This window comes from Ambystoma mexicanum, chromosome 12, assembly GCF_040938575.1.
Source record: "Ambystoma mexicanum isolate Mex_15411 chromosome 12, UKY_AmexF1_1, whole genome shotgun sequence".
Classification (NCBI taxonomy): Eukaryota; Metazoa; Chordata; class Amphibia; order Caudata; family Ambystomatidae; genus Ambystoma; species Ambystoma mexicanum.
The window spans coordinates 981,841,733-981,869,060 of NC_090936.1; the positions used below are offsets into that span (position 1 = coordinate 981,841,733).

The 27,328-nt window shown below is 45.3% G+C and overlaps 1 protein-coding gene across 1 annotated transcript in view; it reads left to right on the forward strand.

The window, feature by feature from the left end:
* LOC138514699 (arylsulfatase A-like) overlaps positions 1-27,328 on the forward strand; it is a 186,460-nt gene that overhangs the window by 43,430 nt on the left and 115,702 nt on the right. Inside the window, exon 6 of the mRNA XM_069630110.1 lies at positions 2,728-2,855. Within this exon, the coding sequence (XP_069486211.1) occupies positions 2,728-2,855 (128 nt within the window). The remainder of the gene's footprint in view (positions 1-2,727; positions 2,856-27,328) is intronic.

Here is a 27,328-nt window from a genome sequence, read left to right on the forward strand (position 1 = left end):
AGGTCTCTGTAAGGTATAGCACCAAGAGAAATGAAAGTAGAAGATTGAGGGAAACAATTGTGTGAAGTTAATCGAAATGATCCTGCAACGGTTTACACAAAACCCATTGCACATTCGAAAGTCTTCAATTTTGGTAGAAAGAGGATCCGAGCCCGAACAAGGGAGGTCCATGGTCCGAGCAGGAATGAGGTAGACCAAGTGTGAACATTGTGATACAAAGGGGTTCAGCCTGAAGAGGGAGACCCATGATGAACATTGAAAGCCAGAACTTGTGCATGTGCAAATCCTAAAAGGAATGGAACTTTGAGACTTTGTTTGTAATGACAGACCCTCTGCAGTAAGAGGCTGTTATTGGAAAAGGTGCTATGGCAGAAGGCCCTGATGTCTGTGCTTGGAACTGAATCCTGGTGGCTAAAAAGCCAGAGTGTGTACAAAGCTCGAATGTGCCGTCTTGCCCTGTGCTGAAAACATGGGGAAGGGCAGTCAACTGCTCAACTATGACCCTTACCCCTGACCCCCACTGGCAAGGCAGCCTGCCAGGTAGGGCCGGGTTTCGGGGTTCCATTATGGCCTCATAGGCCTCAAAACCTCATCCGAGACTCTCTTGGAGTCAGTCCTGGCGCCTTTGGCACCAGGCTCATATTCATTATGGAGAGCATCTTTAAAGTGGGACTATTTACTTTGGACTACTTTCTTTGGGCCTGCAGTCAACATGGAGGCAACCACATAGCTCAGTTACCAAGAACTGAACTATGCGGTATAGTGTTTTGGGTGTGGTTGACCTGGGACTACTTTACCTGGACTACTTTACAGGAAGGCTATTCAAACCACACCCAGACAGCAGAACACGCTTTGCGTTATTCTGCTGTTTGTAGCATAACACTCACTGTGCCCAGTGTTCTTCTTACCAGCTATCCATGGGACTGTGAGCCTGCAGAGAGGAAAAAGGGACACCGTTATATAAATCTTACCTGCAAATAGCATCCAGTCTTCAGCCCGTTGCTTGCTCCCGATTCTGCTTACGTGGGGACAGCAATCCAGCAAACTACATCTTCTGGACACCGCACGCTTCCCGGAACAAAGCGACCTGAAAAGGTGAGGGAAAAGGACAGCATTAGAGAACGCTCACTAAAGGTTTCACACGAACAACGGAAATCACAAGACTCTTACCTGGTTAGCCGCCTCTTGGCCAACATCGTTCCGGAACATCACGCTTACTGGGAAAGAGCATCGTGGCCTGCAAATGAAGGGGAAAGACACAGGTTAGCACATATGAGGCAAAACAGCGCCGCACATCGCGCATTACTTACCGAACAGCATTGCGCACACCGCGCCATCATTTACTGGCAGGTGCTCAGCCCAACCTGCACGACAACGCCAAATCTCTTGCACACCTGAAGAGAAGAGAAAAGACATTAATCACAATAGGACAAAGGAAGGCAAGAACAGTATTGAGTACAAAGACTGTAAAGCAGCAAGACCTACCTTAAGGACACTTGAAAGGGCTTGCACCAGTGAAGTAACTCGGTCGCTCACGCCCCCACGAGACTACGCACCCCTGCCACGAAGAGCAGGACGGAGAGCACACCTTCTAAAGAAACAAGGCTCAACTTCCATCGGAGGTACCACCCGGGATCGGGGAGAGGGTTCGAGGCACATATCATCCAACCAGCGTTGAGTGGCATCCCCGTGGATACCAGCTGAGCTAACAACCGTCCTGACATATTATTTCTTGAACAATTTTGCATACACCATTGTCCCACACCCTTTTGTATTTAGAAGTAAGGATTGGAAATAAGGCGATTAGTATAGGCCCTTTTATTTCGACAGACTCGTCTAGGACTGTGTTATTTGTTATTTGATGGTCATAGCTTGCTCCCATCCTTGGATTTATTTATTTGCATTTATCAAGCGCGCTTGCAGCCCATGAGGCATCGAGGCGCTGTTACAGATGATGAGCAGACTTAAGTTACAGGCGGGTGCCCAATGGGCCCATGGTTACACAGTAGCGAACAAATATACATGAAATTGCTAAAAACCAATTTGTGATAGATATTCTGTTTTAGACAAAGATTTAGGTTTTGATAGGCGTTCAACAACCCATTTAAAGTTCAATAAACACCTATGAACTGTGATCATTTCTGTCTGTCTTCACTGTTTGATACTGTGCCTTCCTTACACTAGTAATAGACTGTTTCATTCTAGTTGAGGCGACACATATGAGCATGATTAAAGGTTAAAGAGCCCAGATCACAAGAAATCAAAGAATGCAATGTTCTACAAAACCTTCCATTTTAACAGGGGTGACTGCTGACAAATCTTATATAATTTGTTTTTTCTCTGTATACCGAGGAGTCTATTGCTGTGGGCTTGAGAAAGGACTCACCATGACAAGATCACTGAACAGTCAAAGAGACTAGCTTTCATTTCCTGTGAGAATGAATATTGTGAAGCATTAATGGGAAGGTGGCCTCATCAGTCCAAGTAGGATGTGAACTGGGAGCCTTTACAGAGGTGCATTTTCTCTGAACTTTCTTAAGCACGAGGGCCCGGGAGTAGTCAGATGTGCTCTGAGAATGCATTCTAGTAAGAAAGATCTATGAGCCTCTGAACTGTTAGGGTTGTCCTGGGTGTCTTATTATGGGAATACTCCAAATCCAACCTTAAACAGGTACTCCTAGATGTCATGGTTTTAGGTCTGTTATAATACTTTTTGTATTTCCCCAGGTGTGACACATGAGCTGGCCAGCACTTTGGATATTCTGCCGACTATTGCAAAACTGTCCGGTGCATGTTTGCCCAATGTCACTTTGGATGGGTTTGACATTACACACCTACTCCTGAAGGGCCGTGGGGTGAGTTATTTCTTTATGAATGCTTTATTATTTTTATTATTAGGGTTTTTGTTTGAGCATGGACCTAGCTTCTGGAAATCAAGCGCTTTACAATCATAGAGGGGAGAACATGGAAAGGGAAGTAGAGCATTAAAGGAGTGGGGAGATAACAACATGGGAGGGAGAGGGCAGGCAGTTTTACAGCAATGGATCCACAAGCAACCTTGCGAGGTAAGGCATGGAGACAGCTGTAGGTTGTAATTGGTCTCCCCTTTACATGCATTTAAATGTCTCCTACTGAAATAAAGTATGGCATTCATGACCATCTACACAATGAGTTTTATTGAGGCCCAAACCGAAAAAAACTGCCTTTGCCAACCCAGGGTCAGCCTTCAATCAACCTTCTCTGATCAGACAAAAGAGGAGAAAGACCCTCCGTGTCCAGGTTTCTACTTGCAGGAACACATTTGTGGGGCTCACTCTAGAGTACGTTGGTCCTGTCTGTGATGGCACAATCTGTTCAGGAAAGGCCTGACAACTGCACTATTTACCTTTTTTAACTAGGCACGTTTTTCCTGCAACCCCCATCTCTCCCACGTTCTTCTGAACCTTAATGTCCATCATTCTTATCTACCCAGTGATATCTTTTTGGCCCACCAAATGGACTCCATGCTCCCGAGGACCCGAACCAATTGCCAAGATGTACAATACCAGAGATTGTTCCCAATATCCACCTGTGTATATGTGGGTGCCACCGGTATCATATGTCCATAACTTCCCATGAACATGGCTGCTAAGTGCTGATATAGCCATAGAATAAAAATGCTATACTCTTTATAACTCATTATTAGACTGAAAAAACAAGCACACAACCTCAAAACATGGAAGACAGCAGCATCAACTGGCATAGAGCATGGTAGACTATGTAAACAGCCATTACATAAACTTTGAGTATGCCTAGAGAAAGGAACACTAGAGCAGTTCACACATTGAAAGACGGTTCAAGAACCAACACTGGAGAACTGTACCAAAGGGGAACAAAATGCTCAGTGAGTCCACAGTGGTTCATTCTGCTCTCCCTGTATCTTTTGATAGTTTTACACTTTCTGAGCTACTGGTGGCGGTTGTAGTCTATTTGTGTTTTTTTTTATTTTCCTCAAGTCAGCGCTATGTTTCTAAGCTGCCCATCTCATACTTCCTCTATTGTATTGCTGTCATTAATGTCAGTCGTACATACTTTATTCCTGCCATAAGCTTTTACAATACTTTCAGTAAGTGCTGAACTTATGGGATCTGCCTGATTCCTCTGCCAAGTAGCCCTGTGTCATGTGGCACCTTGGTCCAGTTCTGGTTTTTCCCATTGCATGCTGAAACCTGTAATTTCATTTTCCATGCTATACGTATGGGCCTTCAAGTCCCAGCAAGCAATGGGAAAAAATAGGACTATCTTGAAGTGTTGCGCATGAAACAGGGCAACTTCGCAGACGTATTTGCTTTTGGTTTTGGCCAATGTGGTGTCACTAAAGCCGCTGTAATGCCAAATCCATTTCATCAATAAGAAGGGAAGGGAGTTGTGCACATGACTATCTGGTTGACATGGCAGCTGGCAATGGCCATAGCACAAATCTTCCAAAACACTATTTGTCTGTGTTTTAACCTTCCGCCTTATCTACCAATGACGAGTTGCTTCACAGTATGTTGGCCAATCATGAGTGCTGTTGTACATCTTGTGTTTGAGTGTCTCATGACTGGGACAGTGAAGTGCTCCAAGTATGTCTGCTCTTCCTTGTCAAAGACCCTGTCCAATAAGCTCCTGAGCTTGATGATATTGCAACACTGAAACCACCCCAGAGGTAAAGTGGACACCCATTGAGGAGAGGCACCACTAGCACGGGTTGAAGGCATGGGGAGGTGGACATCCAAGTGATCTGAAGTATTGGGCACCAATGGGGGAGGGGGAAGTAGCCCAGAGATCTGCAATCCACTGAAGGGAGCCGCCATTAGCTGTTTACCGGGTTTGAAGTGCTCAGAATCGAATTGTGTTTGTGCTATACAAGAAAAAGACACTTAAGTCACTGCGATCCATAGGCCTGACAGGACAATAAACAGGCTATCCAAAATTATTTAAAGGAAAAAAAGCAAAGGTGGTCCCCTTACTTTATGCATAGGAAGTCACCACAATAGTATACATGACTGTTGAACAGTTGCATATGCAGTTATAGTTAGCATGTCTGTGCCAATCTTGCTGTGAGTTAGCACACACTCCAAGTTAGAATGGGCCCTCATGAGTTTTCATAATACTCCCAGTTGGCCTCTGCTCCATCTTCCAGAGAGGTCTGCTGCAGGTAATATTCTCTGCATGGTTAGGGACCAATTCTCCAGGTCATGTCCAGGTTCAACACTCATACATTTGGAAGAGGTGCTATCCCTTCTGTGAAGCTTTTGGTTCCAGAGACAGATTCCTCTATTCCCAACGTGTTTCTCTTTGTATCATGGGTGATATTCCCATGCGCTGTCATAATTATATCACACTTTTTGATTGATCATGTTTTTCCATTGGCTTGTCGAACAGGCAACATTTCCACATTAACACACCTCTCGATCTTTATTGGAGGTTCATATGTCTGAATGTGAAAAAGTCATGGGACGTTTTGCTCTGAGTAAAACTGAATTCCAAATCTGTTTTTTTAAATATCTAATCACAGCAATGTGATACATTAATGAAGTATGGGTTTCTGTAATCCTTCTTCCCAGAAGGATGTGTGGGTATGTGACATACATTTGTGCCATGAACATTTATATCAGTTTATTCATTTTTAATGAATGTAGAAAATTCAAATTTGATTTCATAAAATAGATGAATGCGTCCATTTTTCTGTTTAGTTAAGTAAGTTTGCCTGTAAATTAATAGGCAGACTTCATTTTTAAATACATGAATAGTATTAATTTGCGTAGCCCATTATATTTCTGTGCATCTACTTTTCAGGTTTGAGTTTCTTGGGATTGTGAATTCATGATGCTAACAGACCACTCTTCCAATATTTAACCTGGATCTGCTGACACAGGGCCTTCAATGTCTGAGTTTCCATTAGGCTGACCATCTGGTTGAGTTTTATAAGACACCAAGGTTCAAAGGTGACATTCTAAGTGTAAGGACTTTCCTTTGAGGCTCACAACTATTAGCATGTGACTTTAGTACAGATTATTATCAGTCAGTACACAATGAATTTAGGCATGCTAAAATTAAATTAAGTTTATTTTCAAGTATTTATCCTTAAACCTGCGCAAGGGTCCTATTCCGGATGGCCCTTTGTTCATGGGTTATAATTGTTGTTCTTAATGTGCTTGATAACTTCTCCCCTAAATTGGACTTGATAAAGTTTGTGGGACAAGGGTAGATGTCTCCCGCAAGACCTTCAATCCCTTATCAAGCAAGTAGATGCCGTTGGGAAAGGTGGGTTTGGAGGCTAAAGTAATGTTCTCTGACTGTGGGGAAATGAAGTGACCTTTCTCTAGTGAAATTGTGCTGAATATTGGTCAAAGCATGGGACAACCTGGTGCCAAGGTCTATGAGGGTGTGAAGTCGATATTTGAAGTGTTGCATTCAATTCTTTGAAGAATTTAAATACTTATTTCTATGATGATGTGGAAGCTCCCTGTGAGGGATTGCCTCTACTTGCATTCTAGGTTTTGTAAGATTCTTCGCAGGGTTTTGGGCTTGCCATCACACCAATTGTCATTTTCTTTTGGGATTTAGGTATTTCTAGACAGCTGGTGCTAGTATGTCTCATGATTGGGTGATTGGAGTGTCCGCTAGGGTATTTGGATTTTGACCAGTATCAGAAATATCTGCAGAGGAAAGGGTTTGTTGGAAAGCTAGCTTTATTGTCTTCAGGGGTCTGAAGGAGGTAATGGTAGGTTGTAAGGGAACTTGTATTATCTTATTGGGAGCGTACCACTTTTTGAGGATCAGTTGGTGATCTCTTCCTGATGATGACATCAATTTAATGCCTTTTCTTAAACCAGGAGGAGAAGATCAGATTTTCAGCATTTCCGTCTGTCCATTCAGAGTCCTTCAAGACCTTGGGCCTCATCACGACTTGGGCGGTAACGGTAACGCTATTAGCGCGGGCGGTATTAGCTCTACCGCCAAACTCCCCGCCGCTAATAGCGCCGGATCACGAGTCCCCACTGAGCCCATTCGGGAATGCCCCATTCCCCATTGGGCTCAATGGGGAATCTTCGTGCTAATACCGCCGGCGGATTTCCCGCCGGCGGTAACAGCGCAAGCTTCCGGCGGATTTCCCCTCAGCTCAGAGCTGGGGCGAAATCCGCCGAAGCCCTTATTCGGCGGACCCTTAAATCCGGCGGTAATAGCGCTGCCGCCGGATTTAAGGGTTACCGCCGAAGTCGTGATGAGGCCCCTAGTCTTTAGGCCAGTTTGAATGCATGCTCCTGATATGTTTGAAACTCTATGCCATTTGAGGGGTGCTGTCTTTCAAGGGAGCAGCTAACTTCTTGCATCCCATAAGCACACCCTTGCCATGGTGGATGGTAAGAAGCAAAAATCATGAATGAGACAATGTATTATTCTGGTGCCTCTCCACTTTAAATTTGAGGTGGTCTCCATGCCTTCTATTTATTTTCTACAATTTGCCAAGATGTTAAATGTGTTTTTGTTCCCACTGTGTTGCACTATGCCTGTTGAATTGATGTGATTTTGGTGCTAGCTGGAATGCAATAACAAAGGCTACACAGAAGGGTTGCTGAATGGTTCAAACCTGGGCTTGCAATGGCGTTTGTTCTCCTGTGGGGTGGATTTTACTTTTAAATTGAGCTTCTCCCTTCTATCTACTACACCCCTTTTCCTAGCCCTCTCCCTACCTCTACCACACTCTCTTCACTACCTTTCTCTCTGCCACACTGTCTACCATCTCTCTATCAAAATTGCCTTCTCTCGACCTACCACACTGACACACACACTCTCCCTCTCCCACACTGCCCCAACTCGCTCTCACACTGCTCCAGTCACTCCACCATGCTGCCCCATTATCACTCTCTCTCTCCCATGCTGCCCTCTCTCTGGCCCAGGCTGCCCCTCTCTCTCTGTACTGCACTGTCCTCTCCCTCCGTACCACACTTTCCCTTCTCTCTGTCCCACACTGCCCACTCTCTCTCCCACACTGCCACCTCTTGCTCTCCCTCACCCACACTGCTCTCTGTCTCTCTCTCCCACACTGCCTCCCACTATCTCTCTCTCCCACACTGCCCTCTCTATCACGGTCCCCTCTAGCTCTACCACACTGCCCTTTCTCCCTCCCTACACCGGCACCTCTCCCTCCCACACCATCTCTCCCTCTTCCCCACACTGCCACTTCTCTTCCACACATCCCCATCCCTCCCACCTCTCTCCTACACAGCCACCTCTTACTTTCTCCCACACTGCCTCCCCTCTTCCCACACTGCCTTCCTTCTCTCATTCTCTCCCACACTGCCCTCTCTCACTGCCCCCTCTAGCTCTACCAGATTGCCCTTTCTCCCCCGCACACTGCCACCGCTCTCTCCCACCACTCTCCCATACTGCTAACTCTCACTCTCTCCCACACTGCAACCTCTTACTCTCTCCCACACTGCCTTCCCTCTCTCAATTTCTCCCACAATCCCCCCTCTCTCACATACTACCCCCTCTCTCCCACGCTGACCCTCTCTCTCTCTTTCGTGCAATGCCCCTCTTTTTCTCCCCAACAATGCCCTTCTCTATCCCACACCACCACCTCTCTTGCATTTCCCACTCTCTCCCATACTACCCCCTCCTTCTTTCTCCCACACTGCCCAGTCTCTCCATCTCCCTCTCTCTTTACAACATTGCCCCCTCTCCCTAACACAATGTAAGGTACTTTTTTTGGCATGAAGAGTTAAACAAATATTGCCAAAGAAAATAGATGGGATACATAAATGTTACGTTCTCTTCAGTAGTGATCATTTTGCTTCCCAGCTTTTTTATTTTATTTCTGTCTTCTCTGGGTGCATGCATAAACATATATTGTTGTTCTTTCTGCTAATTGTGGTCCTTGTGCAAGGATGAAGCAGTCAGTATTTGAATGTTTGCCTGTGGTTTTTATTTATTTATTTTTAACAAAAATTAGATTATGCAAGTTTAAAGTTTTTGCCCCAATGAGCTTTAGTATTCAAGCTTGCTGTGCCATCCTAGTTCTACTCTCTACTGCCTTGTGTATTGCTTATTTAGAGCCTGCTCTATGTCCCGTGTCAATGTATTCTCCTCTATTTATTTTACTATGCTTTCAAACTGTGGGGCACTGCTGCCAAACAGGCATAATTCTGTAATCTATTGTTCAATGGTTTGTTGAGTGTTTTACCATTTAGTTTTGCAGTGCCTGGTACAGGACAGTTTGGCTTACTACTCTTGATGTGGCATCATGTCTGCCTTTTCTCCTCTCTCTGATTCTGATATCTCCTTCTTGAATTCTATATCTCACCCTACTGCTGCGCTTGCTGAACCACTTCCCTATTCCTTAATCCCCTTGGCCTATAACGTACTTCCATATCTAGTTGCTCTTTTTAATTCCTCGCTCCATACATCCGCCTTTCCTTCTTCCTTTAAACACCTACTCTTCCAATTCTAAATAAGCCGACTCTTGACCCATCCTTTCCCTCCAAAGTGTGTCCTATTTCACTTCTTCCTTTTCTTTCTAAACTTTTCAAACATATTGTCTATTCTCAGGTTACTAGTTTTGTAAATCATAGCTCACTTCCTCCTCTACTTCTATCATGCCTCCGGGCATGCCACTCAACTGAAACTGCTCTGCTTGCAGTTTTTGATTCTCTTGCTATTCTAAACTTTCTTCCCTTTTAGCCCTTCTTTATTGTTTGACACGGTTAAACACTCAATTCTTTCTCTTCATTGACTTGGTTTTCGGAACTCTGTTCTTGATTGGTTTTGCACAAGCTACTCCTCACTGATGAGGCCTAACAAGGCCGAAACATGTTTGGGAATGCTTGTGGTCTCGTGCAGAAGGGATGTGACCTAGCAGTTCGGGCTGGACTGCCCCCTTTGGGGTGGGACCAAGCCTGATTTGCATATGGTCTTTCCCCTTCTGTAATGGCTTGGCAGGCGAAGAACGATGGTCTGGGGGTTTGCCCAGAACAATGCCTGTGGTTAAGATTCATTCTAAACCTTCCAGCCATCACCTCTTTGTTTTTGCTTTGTCACCCCGAGTGGGACGGGTATGCCCAGACGTGGGTCCTGTGCCTGCTGGGCCTAGATACTTAAGCTACTCCTCACTGATGAGGCCTAACAAGGCCGAAACATATTTGGGAATGCTTGTGGTCTCGTGCAGAAGGGATGTGACCTAGCAGTTCGGGCTGGACTGCCCCCTTTGGGGTGGGACCAAGCCTGATTTGCATATGGTCTTTCCCCTTCTGTAATGGCTTGGCAGGCGAAGAACGATGGTCTGGAGGGTTGCCCATAGGAATGCCTGTGGTTAAGATTCATTCTAAACCTTCCAGCCATCACCTCTTTGTTTTTGCTTTGTCACCCCGAGTGGGACGTGTATGCCCAGACGTGGGTCCCGTGCCTGCTGGGCCTAGAGACCTAAGCTACTCCTCACTGATGAGGCCTAACAAGGCCGAAACATGTTTGGGGATGCTTGTGGTCTCGTGCAGAAGGGATGCGACCTAGCAGTTCGGGCTGGACTGCCCCCTTTGGGGTGGGACCAAGCCTGATTTGCATATGGTCTTTCCCCTTCTGTAATGGCTTGGCAGGCAAAGAACGATGGTCTGGAGGGTTGCCCAGAGCAATGCCTGTGGTTAAGATTCATTCTAAACCTTCCAGCCATCACCTCTTTGTTTTTGCTTTGTCACCCCGAGTGGGACGGGTATGCCCAGACGTGGGTCCTGTGCCTGCTGGGCCTAGATACCTAAGCTACTCCTCACTGATGAGGCCTAACAAGGCCGAAACATGTTTGGGAATGCTTGTGGTCTCGTGCAGAAGGGATGTGACCTAGCAGTTCGGGCTGGACTGCCCCCTTTGGGGTGGGACCAAGCCTGATTTGCATATGGTCTTTCCCCTTCTGTAATGGCTTGGCAGCGAAGAACAATGGTCTGGAGGGTTGCCCAGAGGAATGCCTGTGGTTAAGATTCATTCTAAACCTTCCAGCCATCACCTCTTTGTTTTTGCTTTGTCACCCCGAGTGGGACGTGTATGCCCAGACGTGGGTCCCGTGCCTGCTGGGCCTAGAGACCTAAGCTACTCCTCACTGATGAGGCCTAACAAGGCCGAAACATGTTTGGGGATGCTTGTGGTCTCGTGCAGAAGGGATGTGACCTAGCAGTTCGGGCTGGACTGCCCCCTTTGGGGTGGGACCAAACCTGATTTGCATATGGTCTTTCCCCTTCTGTAATGGCTTGGCAGGCGAAGAACAATGGTCTGGAGGGTTGCCCAGAGCAATGCCTGTGGTTAACATTCATTCTAAACCTTCCAGCCATCACCTCTTTGTTTTTGCTTGATTGGTTTTGCTCCTATATTTCTGAAAGTTCCCTTTTTGCTCCTTGGGCTGGTTACTCGCCTGTTTCCCCCTCTCAAACGGGAAGCCCCAATGTACTATTTTTTAGGCCCAATTCTGTTCTCTCTTCATACCATTTCTCTTGCCTCTTATATATTGACTTGTCTTATTTTTACGCCAAGGACTTCTAGATTCTTCTCTCTTTTTCATCATTCTATGGCTCTCTCTGACTCTATCCTCTCCACTCTCTCTGCCCGTTTGCTCACCAACTAATACTGGATGTCCAACCACTATTTGCCCCTCAATCTCTTTAAGACTGAGGTTCTTTTCTTCCCTGCTTCTACCATCCTTCTGCCTCTTCCTTCTTTTTCTGTCTCTCTCCTCACCGCTCCTCTCTTCCTATTCCTACCTCTGCATGTATTCTTGGTATTGACTCTTCCCTTTCTTTCATCTCCCCTACTTCTCGGTCATTCTTTTTTTTTTTTAATTTGGTTTAATTGAATCAATCAATTTTTACAAAACGGTCCTTCTGCTTTCGACTCTTTACTATCCGCTAGGCTTGCCCTTTTCTTAATTTTGATCATTCTAAGCTTCTTATTTCCACTCATCTATACATTGTTCTGTCTTCTTGTTGGTCTCATTGTCTATCAACTTGCTCACCTTCTGTGTGAGATTGGTCCCTTTCTGCATACACTTTGGTTTTTGTGTTGGGCCCCACACTACACTCCCTATACGATAGAAGTGATGGTATTGTAAAAAAAGCTTAAGCATTCATTTTACTTGTGGGTTGAAGGCGATAGTTACTTTTCGATGGCATCGAATGCACAAAGGGCTTTTTATTGAAGTATTTTTGGTGCCAGCTTAAAACCTCTGGATGCACTTATTCTGAGACCAAGGTAGGTGTAGTCTGTAACACGTGCAACTTGTGTGCCATGTAGGAATAGTTTGAATTTGTTGCTGTTCTTTGCTTTACTCTTGGATACCATGATTTTGGTCTTTATTTATGTTCACCTACCTGGCCCAGTCTTCAGTATTCTTTGCAAGGCTACTATTGTATCATAGAGCTTTATTGGTGGGTGCCAGTATGCCCAGGGCACCTGTATATCTCAGTCATTTTATCAAAGAGCAATTGCATCCCCAACCTGGGTCCTATGATTCTAATTGCAATATAGGGAGCTCCTTAATATGGAGATTAAACATGGTTGGACTGAGGTTGGATCCTTCTCTCATTCCCGTTTAAAGGACAAAGTTTGCATGTTGTTAATCCTCACCCTGAAACTGACTGAGTTGGATGTGAATTGAGTTGAACTTGGATTATATTATGTCATAAATCTCCTACCCTATTCCAGTTTATAGTCATTACGGTATAGTATTTATTGGGTACGGACCTAGCTTTACAGAGGTATACAACAATACAGATACATAACAGAGGGCTTTACAGTGGTGTACAACAGTACAGATTTCAGAGGTAAGAACAGATATACAACGGGGGTGGGATACACGGGGGGGGAGACAGAGGAGGAGTACATCTGTACCGGGGAGGCGAGGGGCGGACGGCATCTAGCAAGTCACGTGGCACGAGGGGCAATGTGATAGCCTAGATTTTGAGGCAGAGAGATTCCTTGAAGAGGTGGGTCTTGAGTTCTTCTCTGAATTGTAAGAGTGTAGGGTCAGGTCTGATGCTGATGGGGAGGAGGTTCCATAGTATTGCGGTGTAGGCAGAGAAAGCTTGTTATTTAGGGATTATGAGAGTGGGGTACCATTTTCCCTGGGCTTACTTTCACCAAGCAATCCACATGCATGTATTTGCCCCTGAGGCAGCCATATTCATTTGCATGCAGCCTTGCTCTCTTTTGCATCTGCTCTGTCTCTTTTACACCCTATCTCTTTCTACCACCCTAGTTCTCATTCTCATACCTAGCTCACTTGCAGGCTTCACATGTGTCATGATTTGGTTCAATCCTACCAACCTGTCTGGTCTTACTTTGCTAAAGTCTAAAGGGAAGAAACCACTTTCTGTACATAGAATTGGGGTAAAATGTAGGCATTTCAATCCCAATACATGTGTCCAAGGGGGATAATAGAGGAAGCATCCACTTTTATACATATCTAATTTTTAAGTTGCATTATTAATTTGAGTTGCACCCAAAGAGTTATTTTGGCTAAAGGGGTTGGTGCATGTTGGGAGGGATTTTCAAAGTCACTACCTGGGGTGGGATTCCAACTGTGGCAACAAGGTAGTCACAACCAATGTTTAATTTAACCACTCTCTTGGTGGTAGCATGGATAAGTAGCCAGGTTGAACTAAGGAGGGAGGGGGGACCGTTGAGTAGTGCAGTTAGCTTACAAAGGTGATAAATAGAAGGAACCAGTTCAGGTGAAAACAAAAATACTCTCGTTTATTACAGATAGCGCACTAAGGCACACTTTATTTAATTAAAGTTAAGAACAAATAATATTGTGCATACATCAAACAGTTTGATAACCCACTATGGGTTACTCACTACTTTAGTATTCCACACACATCACACAATATACTGTATTTGCTAAAGTATGGAACATTTGTTAGATAAATCATACATCTGTAAGGCAGCCCGTTCAGCTAATAGAAGTCAGCTATAGCTAACTTTAGAACAGAAATCCATAGCAGTCTTCTAGATGCCCCAAAGGGTACTTTAGATTCACAGGTGAGTAGCACTAGACAAGGCCACTCAGATAGGAAGTTCCAAACAAAGAAGGAAGTGCAGAGCCCACAGTAAAATTCAGCTATGACTTAAGTGGCTTAAGTAACTGTTGTAGGAAGCAGCTACCTCTCCTTGGACTTCGGTTCTTGGCATGCTCCTCTTCTGTGAAAAGGTCAGCAGAGCAGGGTCCCAGCGCTATAGCAGGCCATGGAAGATGCCTATAAAGATTCCAGCCTCCAAGCTGGATAGAAGTCTTTACAGTGGTGCAAGGCTGTTTCCGGGTGATGCCAGCGGATTACAGACTTGCAAGCTCCTTCAGCTTGGAATGGAGATTGCAGATAGTTCATTGCTTTTGCCCAAAACATCACATGGAAGGAGGTGCCTTGAAAAGAAGATCTTAGTCTTAAATGTGGTGGTGGGGATCCAAGATGGCCACCTTGTAGTGAGGACACAGCTTCTAGAGCTCAGTGCCCTGGTTTATGCTGACTGTGATATATGCCTTAACAAAGCTTAAAATAGAGGTTTCGACTACCCAGTGAGTGTAGGTGATTCTCAGTGAAGCTGATCGTAGTGTCCAACTAGATTCCAGAGTGTCATAAGAAGAGCCGTAATCAGCAAACATCACGGAGCTGAAAAGTGGAGCACGATTGCAGGGAGATGACACGTGGAGCTTGCTGAGGGATATGGACAGTGATCGAAATTGCAAGGACTGGGCAAGGAATGGCAATATAGTACTGCTGATATTCGTGGGGAGGAGTCCTGTGGAGCAGGGAGAAACTCAGGGATCCCGATGACACGATATTGAGGGACAACGCCCAGGACTTTTAGAGCTTGATCCCTGCCCTTGTAGGCACAACTGTATCACGGTGAGCCCCACTGTCCACCGGCATACGGACCTGCACTGTTCAAGTGTTCAAGATAATTAGCATATTATTTGCCGAACTTTGCGCCTCTCCTCGACATGACCAGCAGAATACAGCAAACTTAGCATCGCTTTAACCTTACATGCTACTTGAATGATCCCCTCCCTTCTATTGGTCCGTGAGGTTGTGTGCTTTCGGTGCTGGGACTATTAAGTGCATTACGTTGCTACGAGTGAGTTCAGTAAATCCTAGCTTATTATTCACTTAGGTTGGGCTGAGCTGTGCAGGTTATAAAGTGGCTTCAGGTTGTGTTAATCTTCATGCATCCCAGTTTGTACCCCATCACGTTGCTGTTCAGCTGGCTACTGAATCCAAGTGAACTACTTCTGGAAATTAATTAAGTAGCCTACAAGATCACGAAGGCCCTACACCACGGTCACCATCTCCAGTCCATTAGCCTGACTTCTGAAGCAGTGCTTAACGGGTCACACCTCTGTGACCACCTGGGTCTTTCAAGATACCCTCCCTGTGAGGCATAGAGATAGATAAAGGCGGAGGGAAAAGAGTTTATGGTCATCCAGAGCGTTTATAGGCATTTTGGAAGCTACATTGTTTAAGCGCTGTGGAACACTGAGGAAGGAAATAGTTTAAAGCAATCCCTGCAGAACATTTCCCTAAACTGTACAACCTTTACTGGAGACACATATCTGCTTCAACAATGTCTGGTTGATGAGAAACACATTCTTCAGAAGAGTAAGCAGTCAGGGAGGGTTAATACCCTCATCTAGCTAATAGGGGGAACCGGATTGCAATTTCATTCACTATTGCCATTTTCAGAGAAACTACAACGTTGAATTGTGGTTGGAGAAAAAAGGGAAAGGTTTGGCCATAATTGGTATCAGGGAAACTCAGAACAGAACCCGGTTAATGTCAGGACCCAGGGGGAAAAGAAAGGATCGCACTTCCTCACTCCCATCTACTACTGAAGAGAATTCAATAAGAAGCTGTTGGCTTAGGTCTGGGGGAGCTCAACAGGACCCCGAACATACAAGTGGGCCGGTTGAGCGGCAACAGAGCAATTTAGGCTCTGAGATGGCGGCTTCAAAGGAGGAGGTTGAACGCTGTTTTCAAGTCTTCCAGGACAAATTTGCTACCTCATTGCAAATACAGTTTGACAATTTTACAGCTGAATTAAAATCTGCTCTCGCAGATATACGTAAGGATATCACCTATCTGGAGGAAAGAACAGATACTAATGAGTTGGCTATACGAGATGTGGCCCAAGAATCCACAAAATCGGAGCTCCTACTCTAACAGTTGGCTAGAACAACTTATACCGTGAGCAACAATGTGAAGACCTGGAAAATAGATCTAGGAGGTCTAATATCTGTATCCGCAATATTCCAGAGTCAGTGACAGACTCAGCCCTGAGAGAGGAAGTTACAGGAGTGTTTAAAGGTTTATTAAACACGGACGAGGAGGTAACAATTCGCATGGATAGGATTCATAGAGTTGGTCTAAAGCGGCAGGACCCAGATGCTCGCCCTGATACACATTGGTGGCAATGTCAAGACACCCCCAGAAGGAACAAGTTCTTAGAGAAGACAGGAAAGTGACTCAGATTACACTTAATGGCAGTGAAATTCAACTGTTTCAAGATCTCGCTCCAAAGAAGCTACAAAAAAGAAGGGATATGCATGAGATCCTGCAGTATTCACAAAACCAGAAGATTCCATATAAATGGATTCTCCCTTTCGTTTTTTTTATTTCAATGGGAGGGTAAACAACATCGAGTTACAACAATGGAAGAAGGGGCTTGTGAACTGCGGCTAGACCTGGAGGATCAACCGTCCCCTGGTACAGGGGCGCAACCTTATGCTCCCCGAGGACCGAGACATTGGGAATGGACAACTGTATAACGGACTCCCTCAAGAAATCGAAAATGCACTCTACCAGCAGAGAAACCTGCAGAACCATGAAGGATCGAGACTTTACCTGGGTATCGATGTTATGGTGCAATAAGGTATATCTCTGCAGAATGGAACTGTTAAAATGTACAGTCGGGGCACAGTAGAAGTGCGCCTTGGATCTTTCTAAAGTCATAAAGGGGGTTTTAGAATACCCCACATTTATCTCTGGTTTAAGGGGTAGACCATCTCGGAGGATGGAGTCCGAAGAGAAAGTAGAAAGGATGGTGTACACCAGGGAGGAGGGGAAGTTGTTGGGGAAGTTATTGGGGAAATGTTGGGGGGTACTCCTGGTGGGTGGAGTGGGAATGTTTTGGGGGTGGGGTTTTTGTACAAAGGACCATAGACCAAGTGATAAAACGGCAGTGTGTTATAAAGGATTGGTTCAGGGAGGATATAAATAAGAGGTGGAAATATACCCATAGTAGGTCCTAGAATGCGTGAGAAATTATGGCTGCCTAGATCAGATAGACCTCGGGACATTCATTGTGGTGTAATCACAGGAGTGGTAGAGGACATATGGGATCAGGCTATACTTCAACACTCCTTTACTTCGTTTCACGCACCCTCCCCAGTTTACTCCGGGAATCTTTGCTAATTCCTTCCCTCAATGGAAAAGGGAGGGATGTACAAAGATTCCAGGACATGTTTCAGGAACAAGAGATTAAGTCTTTTGTCTTATGTAAAGAGGAGCTGGCTCTTCAGGAGAGTCACCGTGTTCAATATTTTCAAGTTAGTCATTGGCTGATGGCTCCACCTAACAAGGCAGCAGCCATTAGGTCACTTACACCATTTGAGCAATGTGTGATCTCTAGCTCTGGGGACAAACACCTGACCTGTAGATTATATATGTTTTTAACTGATGAGCCTCTGTTAAAAACACCCACTTTTCAACTGGCCTGGGAAAGGACCCTGGGTTTCATGCCCTCAGAGGAATCATGGTTCAGATTATGGTTGGATATCCCCAAATTGACAAGATCTATACAGATTAGGGAGTTTGGGTGTAAATTAATTTATCAGTGGCACTATACACCTAAAAGGTTACACAAATTGATATCTCAATCTCAGACTCTCGTTGGAGGGGGTGTGGAAGGAAAGGAAATTGTTTACATGTCTGGTGGGCATGTCGTAAGCTATCTCAATTATTTTTCTATATTCTTCAACTGCCGGCTCTCATCGTAATAGCCCAGAAATGGAAATCTATCGACCCTCCACATATAAAAGACTGGTATTACAAAGTTTGGAACTGTGTGTCTTTGGAATGGGTTACGTATACAATTCAAGGGGAGCAGGATACATTTTCAACGGAGTGGGCGTCGATTTAGATTTTCTCCATCGGGACTTTATGGACCAATATTGCCCACAGAAGTCACGAATATTGAATATACTCTAAACTCGATATTGTCTTTGACTACTCTGTATTTGAGGGTTGGTTGGGAGGGGAGGGTGGTGGAGGGGGTAGAGGAGATTTGGGTGGGGGAAAGGGAATTGTTGTTTTTAATTTGATTTTGATTTCTTCTATGTATACTTGAAAACCTAAGAAAAAAAAGAAAATGTGGTGGTGTTGGTTTTGCCAATGCTGGTTACTTTATTTAATATTTAATGTGATTTAGTTTACAAAATAAACTTTACACATATTATACAAATATAAAACAATATCATAATATCCATCACATCCTAACATTCAAATAATAACATTCAAATAACAATAATAGACATAAAAACCATTTAACCATCACTTTTCATAGAATCTCAATGGAATACATTAAAATCAAAATAAAACCTTCTCAATCCTACTCTCCCCATTGACTCTTTAACATAAGGCCAATAATCTCAGTGTAATTCAAATAGTTGGAGTGGAGATACAATTTTGTTGTCAATCTTTTCTCAGGAGGCCTTAGGGAATGATTGAGAGTAAAGGTTATATTAATGATTATTCTTCCCAACCGGCCCGTCATCCATTTAACGTGGGGAATATTGTCACCACCTTTTCTGTTTCTCATATCATTGGGCCCAGCCTGGCTTCAATATTTAGCCATATATTTTAGAGGGCAATTAGCAGGCACATATGATCGGAATTAGTGCAGTGATGCCAAAAGGACAATTCCTGAATGGTTTCCTGATTATGTACATACCTACCAATATACAACTGGATTGCACTGGCCATAATTTGACATTCGGTCAGTAAATGTTTGGCTGTCTCTAATGTTTCTGATGCTTTGCATAGGCAACAGACTCACTATTTAATACGAATCATTTCTCTGCCATCCTTGTTGGTAGTTGTTCCATTCTAAATAAAACAATGAAGCGTCTGAGCCTTTTGGATGGACATAGGTTCAAATACGCCTGTGGCTTCTTAAAAGTGTATAGTCTGTACTGAAAAAACTGATAGCTCCTTAACGTACTGAGGTGGGCAAAGTTCTCCAACCAATCCCATAACTCAACACTTTTCCCAAGCGCATTCTGCACTGTCATGATGCCTGCCCCCGGGCATCCGGATCAAGCCCATCAGCCCCGGGAGCAGGCATCCAGACATTTACAAAAACCCCAGCAGCCCCAGCTAGGGGCTGTGTGGGTTCAGTCCTGGCGCCGTAGGCACCAGGCTCATAATAAAAATCAGTCCTGGCGCCATAGGCGCCAGGCTCATAGACATTACTTACCTCATGCAGACCATGCTGCAAATAAATCCAAGACAACGTGAGGCTGGATGGGACTATTTTACTACAGGGACTATTTTTTACTTGGGTGTGGTCCTGGGGAACTTCTTTCCTGGGACTACTTTGGAGGCTATTTAAACTACGCCCGAACAGCAGCATATGCTTCGTGTTATTCTGCATCCAGCAGCGTGACTCTCACCGTGCCTGCAGCCAGCATCCAGTCTTCTGCCACGCCCGCCTCGAATCCAGAGCTCCGAGAATAAAGAGGAAGAAAAGGACAAGGTTAGAAAACAAACTTATTTCAAATTCCTCACCTGATTCCGGATCCATTTCATCTCCCGACCTGGAAAGTACATCAGTCCTGCACGCGTCGCTTCGCCAGCTCCAGCACGCCGCCATACTCACCAGTTCTCACAGCATCTTTCGATCCGGCACTGTCTCCATCATTTCTTCGCCGTACTCCGGCACCTAGGGGCACAAGAATAACAAGGTGAGCCAAGGGAATCAACAAATACCTCTTACCACCATAGACTTACCTGATTTACCACCGGCGGTATTATTCTCCATATCTTCATATGCCGCATCTGTAAAGAGGGAGAAAAACAACACGTTATCGCATGCAATAGTTACCGGACAGCATTGGGTAACACAGACTCTTACCTGAACGCCAGCAGCAGCTACGAGACCTTCTTCTCACGAACTCAGTTGCAACTTAAGGAAGGAAGGGGACAAGAGTGAACATCGGACACATTGAACTCTTTGAACTTGATACTTACCAATCCCGCCTGGGACTTCAGAGTCAATGCTTACCGGAACTCTCCCAACGCCTTCAAACCAGTGAAGTAACTCGTATCTACGTGCCCCTGCAAGACACGCAGGATGGAGAGCTCATCTTTTACAAACATAAGGAAAATACTTCTTCGGGTCCAGCAGACAAGACTAGGCGGGCCAGTCCAGACAGTCATCTCTGCACTACGCATCACATTGACGGAGACTGCAGCTGTCCGGGTCCGATTGACACCCCTGCGGGGTCCAGGTGAGCGTAACAAAACACGAAGCCTTTCTAAAAATACCCACCCGGGTGTTATGGAAACCTCGGAAACCGACCAACTGGCCCAATTATTGGGGGAATTTAGGGCGGAAGTAAATGCCGCTCACCAAGAGACTAATGCCCTCAGGAGGGAACTGATTGTCTCAAAGGAGCGCATTGATGATCTGGCTAGGCAACTACTGCAAAACCAAGCTGGGCAAACGCCCCTACCTGGATATGGGGGAAAACCAACCCCCGTTTCATCAACCAATCCTGTGCAAGTGGTTTTACCAGGAAACATTCCGTTAGCTCCACCCAAACGCTTTGCTGGGGACCCCAAAACGTTTGCCGTGTTTATGAACCAATGCTGCTTGCACTTTTTATGCAGACCAGGAGCCTTTCCAAATGACCAAGCCAAAGTAGCCTTTGTATTGTCATATCTTAGTGGCAGCGCAGCGGATTGGTCCATTCCGTTAGTCAACCAGGATGATCCTCTTCTCCGGGATTTTCAGGGTTTTCAAAGGAGCATGGAAAAACTATTCGCCAGACACTCACAGGGTCAAGCCCTGGAACAAACTTATCTTTACGACAGGGTAACCAGGATCTGCTAACCTATATTGCAACCTTCAATAGGTTGGTGGTGGAAACCGGGTGGCCGGAGGAAAAACGAATTACATTGTTTCATCGTGGACTTCGGGGAGAACTCAAAGACGTCTTGGCTCAAGTCGTGAACCCACCTCAGGATTGCACAGAATTTATAGACTTAGTGGTCCAGCTAGACCACCGACTTCAAAACCGAAAGACTGATCGAGCTAAGTTCGAGAATCGGGTATTGGTTAAACCCAACGTTGCCCCCAAAGGAATAGATGCATCTGAACCTATACAGATCGGGGGGGTTAAAGGACCCTTAACTCAAAAGGAAAGAGAAAGAAGACGACAGATGCAGTTGTGTCTGTACTGTGGAACCTCAGGACATTTTCTACGGGATTGCCCTACAAATCCACCCAAGAAGGTGGTAGGAGTTCCTGATAAAAGCTACATAGAGCCTGATTCGGGAAACGACCACGCCCGACAAGCATAGAGGTCCACTTGCCGAGCTTAAAGAAGGACACTAAGACCTCGCATCTGATCATCCCAATGGTCCTACTTGATCCCAGGCAACCATCACGTATGCACGCAGTAAGGGCATACATAGATAGCGGGGCTGTAGGAAACTATATGGACCACGAATTGGTGTCAAGGATGAATCTACCTCCCTTGCAAAAAGACCACTTCAGATGTCATCACCACAGTTGATGGAACTGAGATTGCCTCTGGGCCTGTAACTCATTCCACTACAGAGATGACACTGTTGAGTAAAGATGGGCATCGAGAGACTATTGTGTTTGATCAAATCAAAGCCCCACAGTTCCAGATAATACTGGGGATGCCATGGTTGGAAACACATAATCCTTGTATAGAATGGCGAGAGAAGAGAATAACCTTCCCGGATTGTGCACACACCTGCTACCCGGAGAAAACTTTGAACAAAGGCCTGGCTACAGTCGTTAACCCAATCGTGCAGTTACCTCAGGAATACCAACAATTTCAGGATGTTTTTCAAAAAGAACAGGCCAATACATTACATCCTCACACAGATCATACGATTGTCAAATCGACCTCCTACCCGGTGCACAACCCCCATGCAGTAGAATCTACGCCCTCACGGAACCTGAAAATCTTCACCTACGGCAATACTTGGACCAATACCTTGCTAATGGCTTTATTCGTCCTTCCAAGTCTCCTGCATCCTCAGCTTTATTCTTCGTGCCAAAAAAGGAAGGTGACCTTAGAACGTGCATAGATTACTGCGCATTAAATCAGATTACGGTAAAAAACTGATACCCATTGCCTCTGATCCCCGAATTACTAGACCAAGTAAAGGATGCTTGTATCTATACTAAGTTAGATCTCCGAGGGGCATATCATCTGGTACGTGTCAAGAAAGGCGACGAATGGAAGACTGCCTTTCGCACCAAGTACGGATTATTCGAATATCAGGTGATGCCCTTCGGGTTGTGCAATGCACCAGCAGCCTTCCAGTATTTTATGAACGATGTCTGTGTCGTCGTATACATAGATGATATTCTAGTGTACTCCTCCTCAGAATCAGACCATGTTAAGCACGTGCGTGCAGTCCTTGAGAAACTATGCCAGCACAAGTTATATGCAAAATTGGAAAAATGTGTTTTTCATGCTACAGAAGTTGAATTTCTTGGATTTATCCTGACTCCAAAGGGAGTCCGAATGGACTCTCGAAAGGTGGACGCAATTCTCAACTGGCCATCACCCAGTTCAGTCAAAGGGGTACAAAGCATGCTCGGATTTGCTAATTTCTACCGCAGATTCATTCCGGACTTCTCCCATGTTGTACACCCCATCACAGCACTTTTGCGAAAAAACAAACGCTTCTTGTGGACCGAAGAGGCTGAAAAGGCCTTCCAAGAGCTGAAAGCGAAATTCACATCAGCACTTGTCTTAAAGCATCCACGCCCTGAGCTTCCATGCATAGTAGAAACTGATGCATCCAGTTTAGCCATGGGAGCTGTCCTGTCCCAGAAGGATCCTGAAACTGGTCAACTTCACCCAGTAGCGTTTTGGTCCAGAAAGTTCTCAGCACCTGAGTTAAACTATGCGATTACCGATAAAGAGCTATTAGCTATCAAATCCGCCTTTAAGGCTTGGCGGCACTACCTTCTTGGTGCCAGGCATACCATTACCGTAATCACTGATCACCGGAACCTGCAGTATTTAAAAACAGCCAAAGCCCAATCATCGCAAAAACTTCGATGGGCATTGTTCTTTGCCGAATTCGATTTCATGATCACTTATCGACCAGGCCGCAAAAATGGCAAAGCAGATGCCTTATCCCGAATAGGGATGGGAGAAGCATATGCAAACCCGGAACCGGTGCCAATAATTCCCGAGCAAAGAATTCTTGGCATAACTACTCAACAGACACTAGAAGATATTCATTCAAAAATCCAACAACTCTTCGATCCAGCAACCCTGCAGAACTGGGTAAAGAAAGGCCCGGACTACTCAGTCGTCAATGAACTACCTTAATAACAAGGACGACTATTTCTACCACACAAGGAAATACAAGAACTATTCATCTCCAATTACCATGACACCCTGATGGAAGGGCACCCAGGTATCGCAAAAACTGAAGCGAAAATTAAGAGACAGTTCTGGTGGCCCACTTGGCGAAAAGAGGTAAAGCCATTTGTGATGTCTTGTGGGATTTGCGCCCAAAACAAAAGCCAGAAGAAAAAACCTGCTGGCCTTTTACAACCTTTGGATATTCCACCTACACCATGGCACACCTTGTCTTTAGACTTTATTACAGATCTACCTCTGGATTTAACACCATTCTAGTTATTGTGGATCTTTTTTCCAAGATGGCCCACTTTATTCCTTTAAAAGGATTACCTTCCGCTTCAATTTTGGCCAAGGAGTTCCTCGAAAACATTGTTCGAATACACGGATTTCCTTCCGTATTGGTCTCTGACCGAGGCAGTCAATTCATTTCACAATTTTGGAAGAAATGTTGTCAATTGGCGCAAATCGACGTGAGGTTATTAACCAGTCACCATCCCCAGACCGATGGTCAGACGGAGAGGACCAACCAGACCCTTGAACAGTACCTACGTTGCATGCTGCACCAGACCGAAAGCAATTGGAAGGATATTTTATGGATTTCCGAATATGCATACAATAACTCTGTACATTCTGGAACCGGACAAAGCCCCTTCTATACCATATACGGACATCACCCTCGAACTTCAGAACTCGATTCGCCTCAGCACTTAGAAATGCCTGCAGTTAGTCATTTACACTCTACTATTACACAAGCCTTTAAGGAGGCAACAGAACATTTCAAACAAGCGAAAGAGAAATATAAGAAAAATGCTGATCAACATAGAAGCGATGCTCCACGATATCAGATTGGGGATCAAGTTTGGCTGGCTACAAAACACATACCTCTAAAAAGAACTCGGACTTTTAATCCTAGGTATTTGGGACCTTACACTATTAAGGCCATTATCAACCGGGTGGCCGTCAAGTTGGAATTACCCTCTAATATGCGGATCCATCCTGTCTTTCATGTTTCACTTCTGAAACCAGTTCAACCCGGGACAAGACTTGCCAAACCACCTGACCACATCCTAATAGATGGAGAACCTGAATTCGAGGTAAAGAATATCCTGGACTCCAAGTTGGTTAAATCAAGACTTTTTTATTTAATCGACTGGAAAGGTTACGGACCACAGGAAAGGTCATGGGAGCCTAGTGACCACGTTCATGCACCTCGGTTGGTGAAGAAATTCCATCGGAACTTCCCAGACAAACCAGGACCAAGGGGAAGAACAACTTTAGGAGGGGCCTTGTGGGGGAGTGCTGTCATGATGCCTACCCCCGGGCATCCGGATCAAGCCCATCAGCCCCGGGAGCAGGCATCCAGACATTTACAAAAACCCCAGCAGCCCCAGCTAGGGGCTGTCTGGGTTCAGTCCTGGCGCCTTAGGCACCAGGCTCATAATAAAAATCAGTCCTGGCGCAATAGGCGCCAGGCTCATAGACATTACTTACCTCATGCAGACCATGCTGCAAATAAATCCAAGCCAACGTGAGGCCTGGATTGGACTATTTTACTACAGGGACTATTTTTTACTCGGGTGTGGTCCTGGGGAACTTCTTTCCTGGGACTACTTTGGAGGCTATTTAAACCACGCCCGAACAGCAGCACATGCTTTGTGTTATTCTGCATCCAGCAGCGTGACTCTCACCGTGCCTGCAGCCAGCATCCAGTCTTCTGCCACGCCCGCGTGCCTGCAGCCAGCATCTAGTCTTCTGCCACGCCCGCCTCGAATCCGGAGCTCCTAGAATAAAGAGGAACAAAAGGACAAGGTTAGAAAACAAACTTATTTCAAATTCCTCACCTGATTCCGGATCCATTTCATCTCCCGACCTGGAAAGTACATCAGTCCTGCACGCGTCGCTTCACCAGCTCCAGCACGGCGCCATACTCACCAGCTCTCACAGCATCTTTCGATCCGGCACTGTATCCTTCATTTCTTTGCCGTACTCCGGCACCTAGGGGCACAAGAATAACAAGGGGAGCCAAGGGAATCAACAAATACCTCTTACCACCATAGACTTACCTGATTTACCACCGGCGGTATTATTCTCCATATCTTCATATGCCGCATCTGTAAAGAGGGAGAAAAACAACACGTTAATGCATGCAATAGTTATCGGACAGCGTTGGGTAACACAGACTCTTACATGAACGCCAGCAGCAGCTACGAGACCTTCTTCTTATGAACTCAGTTGCAACTTAAGGAAGGAAGGGGACAAGAGTGAAAATCGGGCACATTGAACTCTTTGAACTTGATACTTACCAATCCCGCCTGGGACTTCAGAGTAAATGCTTACCAGAACTCTCCCAACGACTTCAAACCAGTGAAGTAACTGGTATCTACGCGCCCTGCAAGACACACAGGATGGAGAGCTCATCTTTTACAAACAGAAGCAAAATACTTCTTCGGGTCCAGCAGACAAGACTAGGCGGGCCAGTCCAGACAGTCATCTCTGCACTACGCATCACGTTGACAGAGACCGCAGCTGTCTGGGTCCATTCGACACCCCTGTGGGGTCCAAGTGAGCGTAACAGCACTTCCTCCGAGTATCTAACGCCTCTTCAAGTCCAGCCTATTTCCGCTAGGAATTTTGTCATGGACTCATGTAGTGAGCAGGTTGTATGGTTTTTAACTAGTTCCTGGTGGACTGCCATCAGGGGTGGGTTTGTTGTTCCACTGATCATCTTCAAAAAGAACCCTGCCCTCTTTTTTTAGGACTATCGCTTTTAGGGATGGCAATCCTAATTCTAGCCTTAAGAGGGCCATAGGAACACCAAGTGGTAAACCAAGGATCCAATGCCAAAATTTCCCTTCAATGACCTGAAGCCATGACAAGTCAAAAGTCAAAAGGGCCTCTAGGTCATATGTTATCATTGAGGTAAACACTTGTATGTATTATTGGCGCTTGCCCCATAATGTAAAGCCGCCCTGCTTACTGGTAAAGCTGGAAATCAGTGCAGTGACTTGCGCTGCTCTGATAGTGCGTGTTTGTCTGCATGCAACATAGTCGCAGTTGGGCTTGAACTCAAACCCCAGGTATCGATAGGAGGGAGCATATAGTATATTTGTTTTGCCCACCTTGAGGCTGACACGAGTTACTCTTTTGATAGTGTATCTCAACACTTTGGTCTTCTCTAAATTGATGATTAGCCCATTGCTATTAGCGTATTCCCATAATGCTATCGCAGATCGTCGGACCCACTTATGGTGTTGTCCAAGATGACCAGGTTGTCTTCGTATGCTAACACAGCACAGGGGGCCTCGCCAATTTTAGGGGGACAGTTTTTAGCTACTGCTATTGCCGCTGGTATGTTGTAGACATTCAGATTGTATACAAATGGCACAGTGACACATCCCTGCTTTACCCCCCTGTTCTGCTGCACCATTTCAGTCATATGTCCTTCCTGGTCTAATTTGAGTCTGACTGAAGTGTTTTGATGCAGAAGTCCCAGGTAATACAAGAGTACCTATGGGCATCCCATGGCTTCCAGTTTTAAACACAGTCCGTCTCTGGGGATGGAGTCGAACGCAGCCTTAATCCATGTATAGAGCATAAAGCGGAGGCTGCCCCCTTCTGCACGCCCTAGTA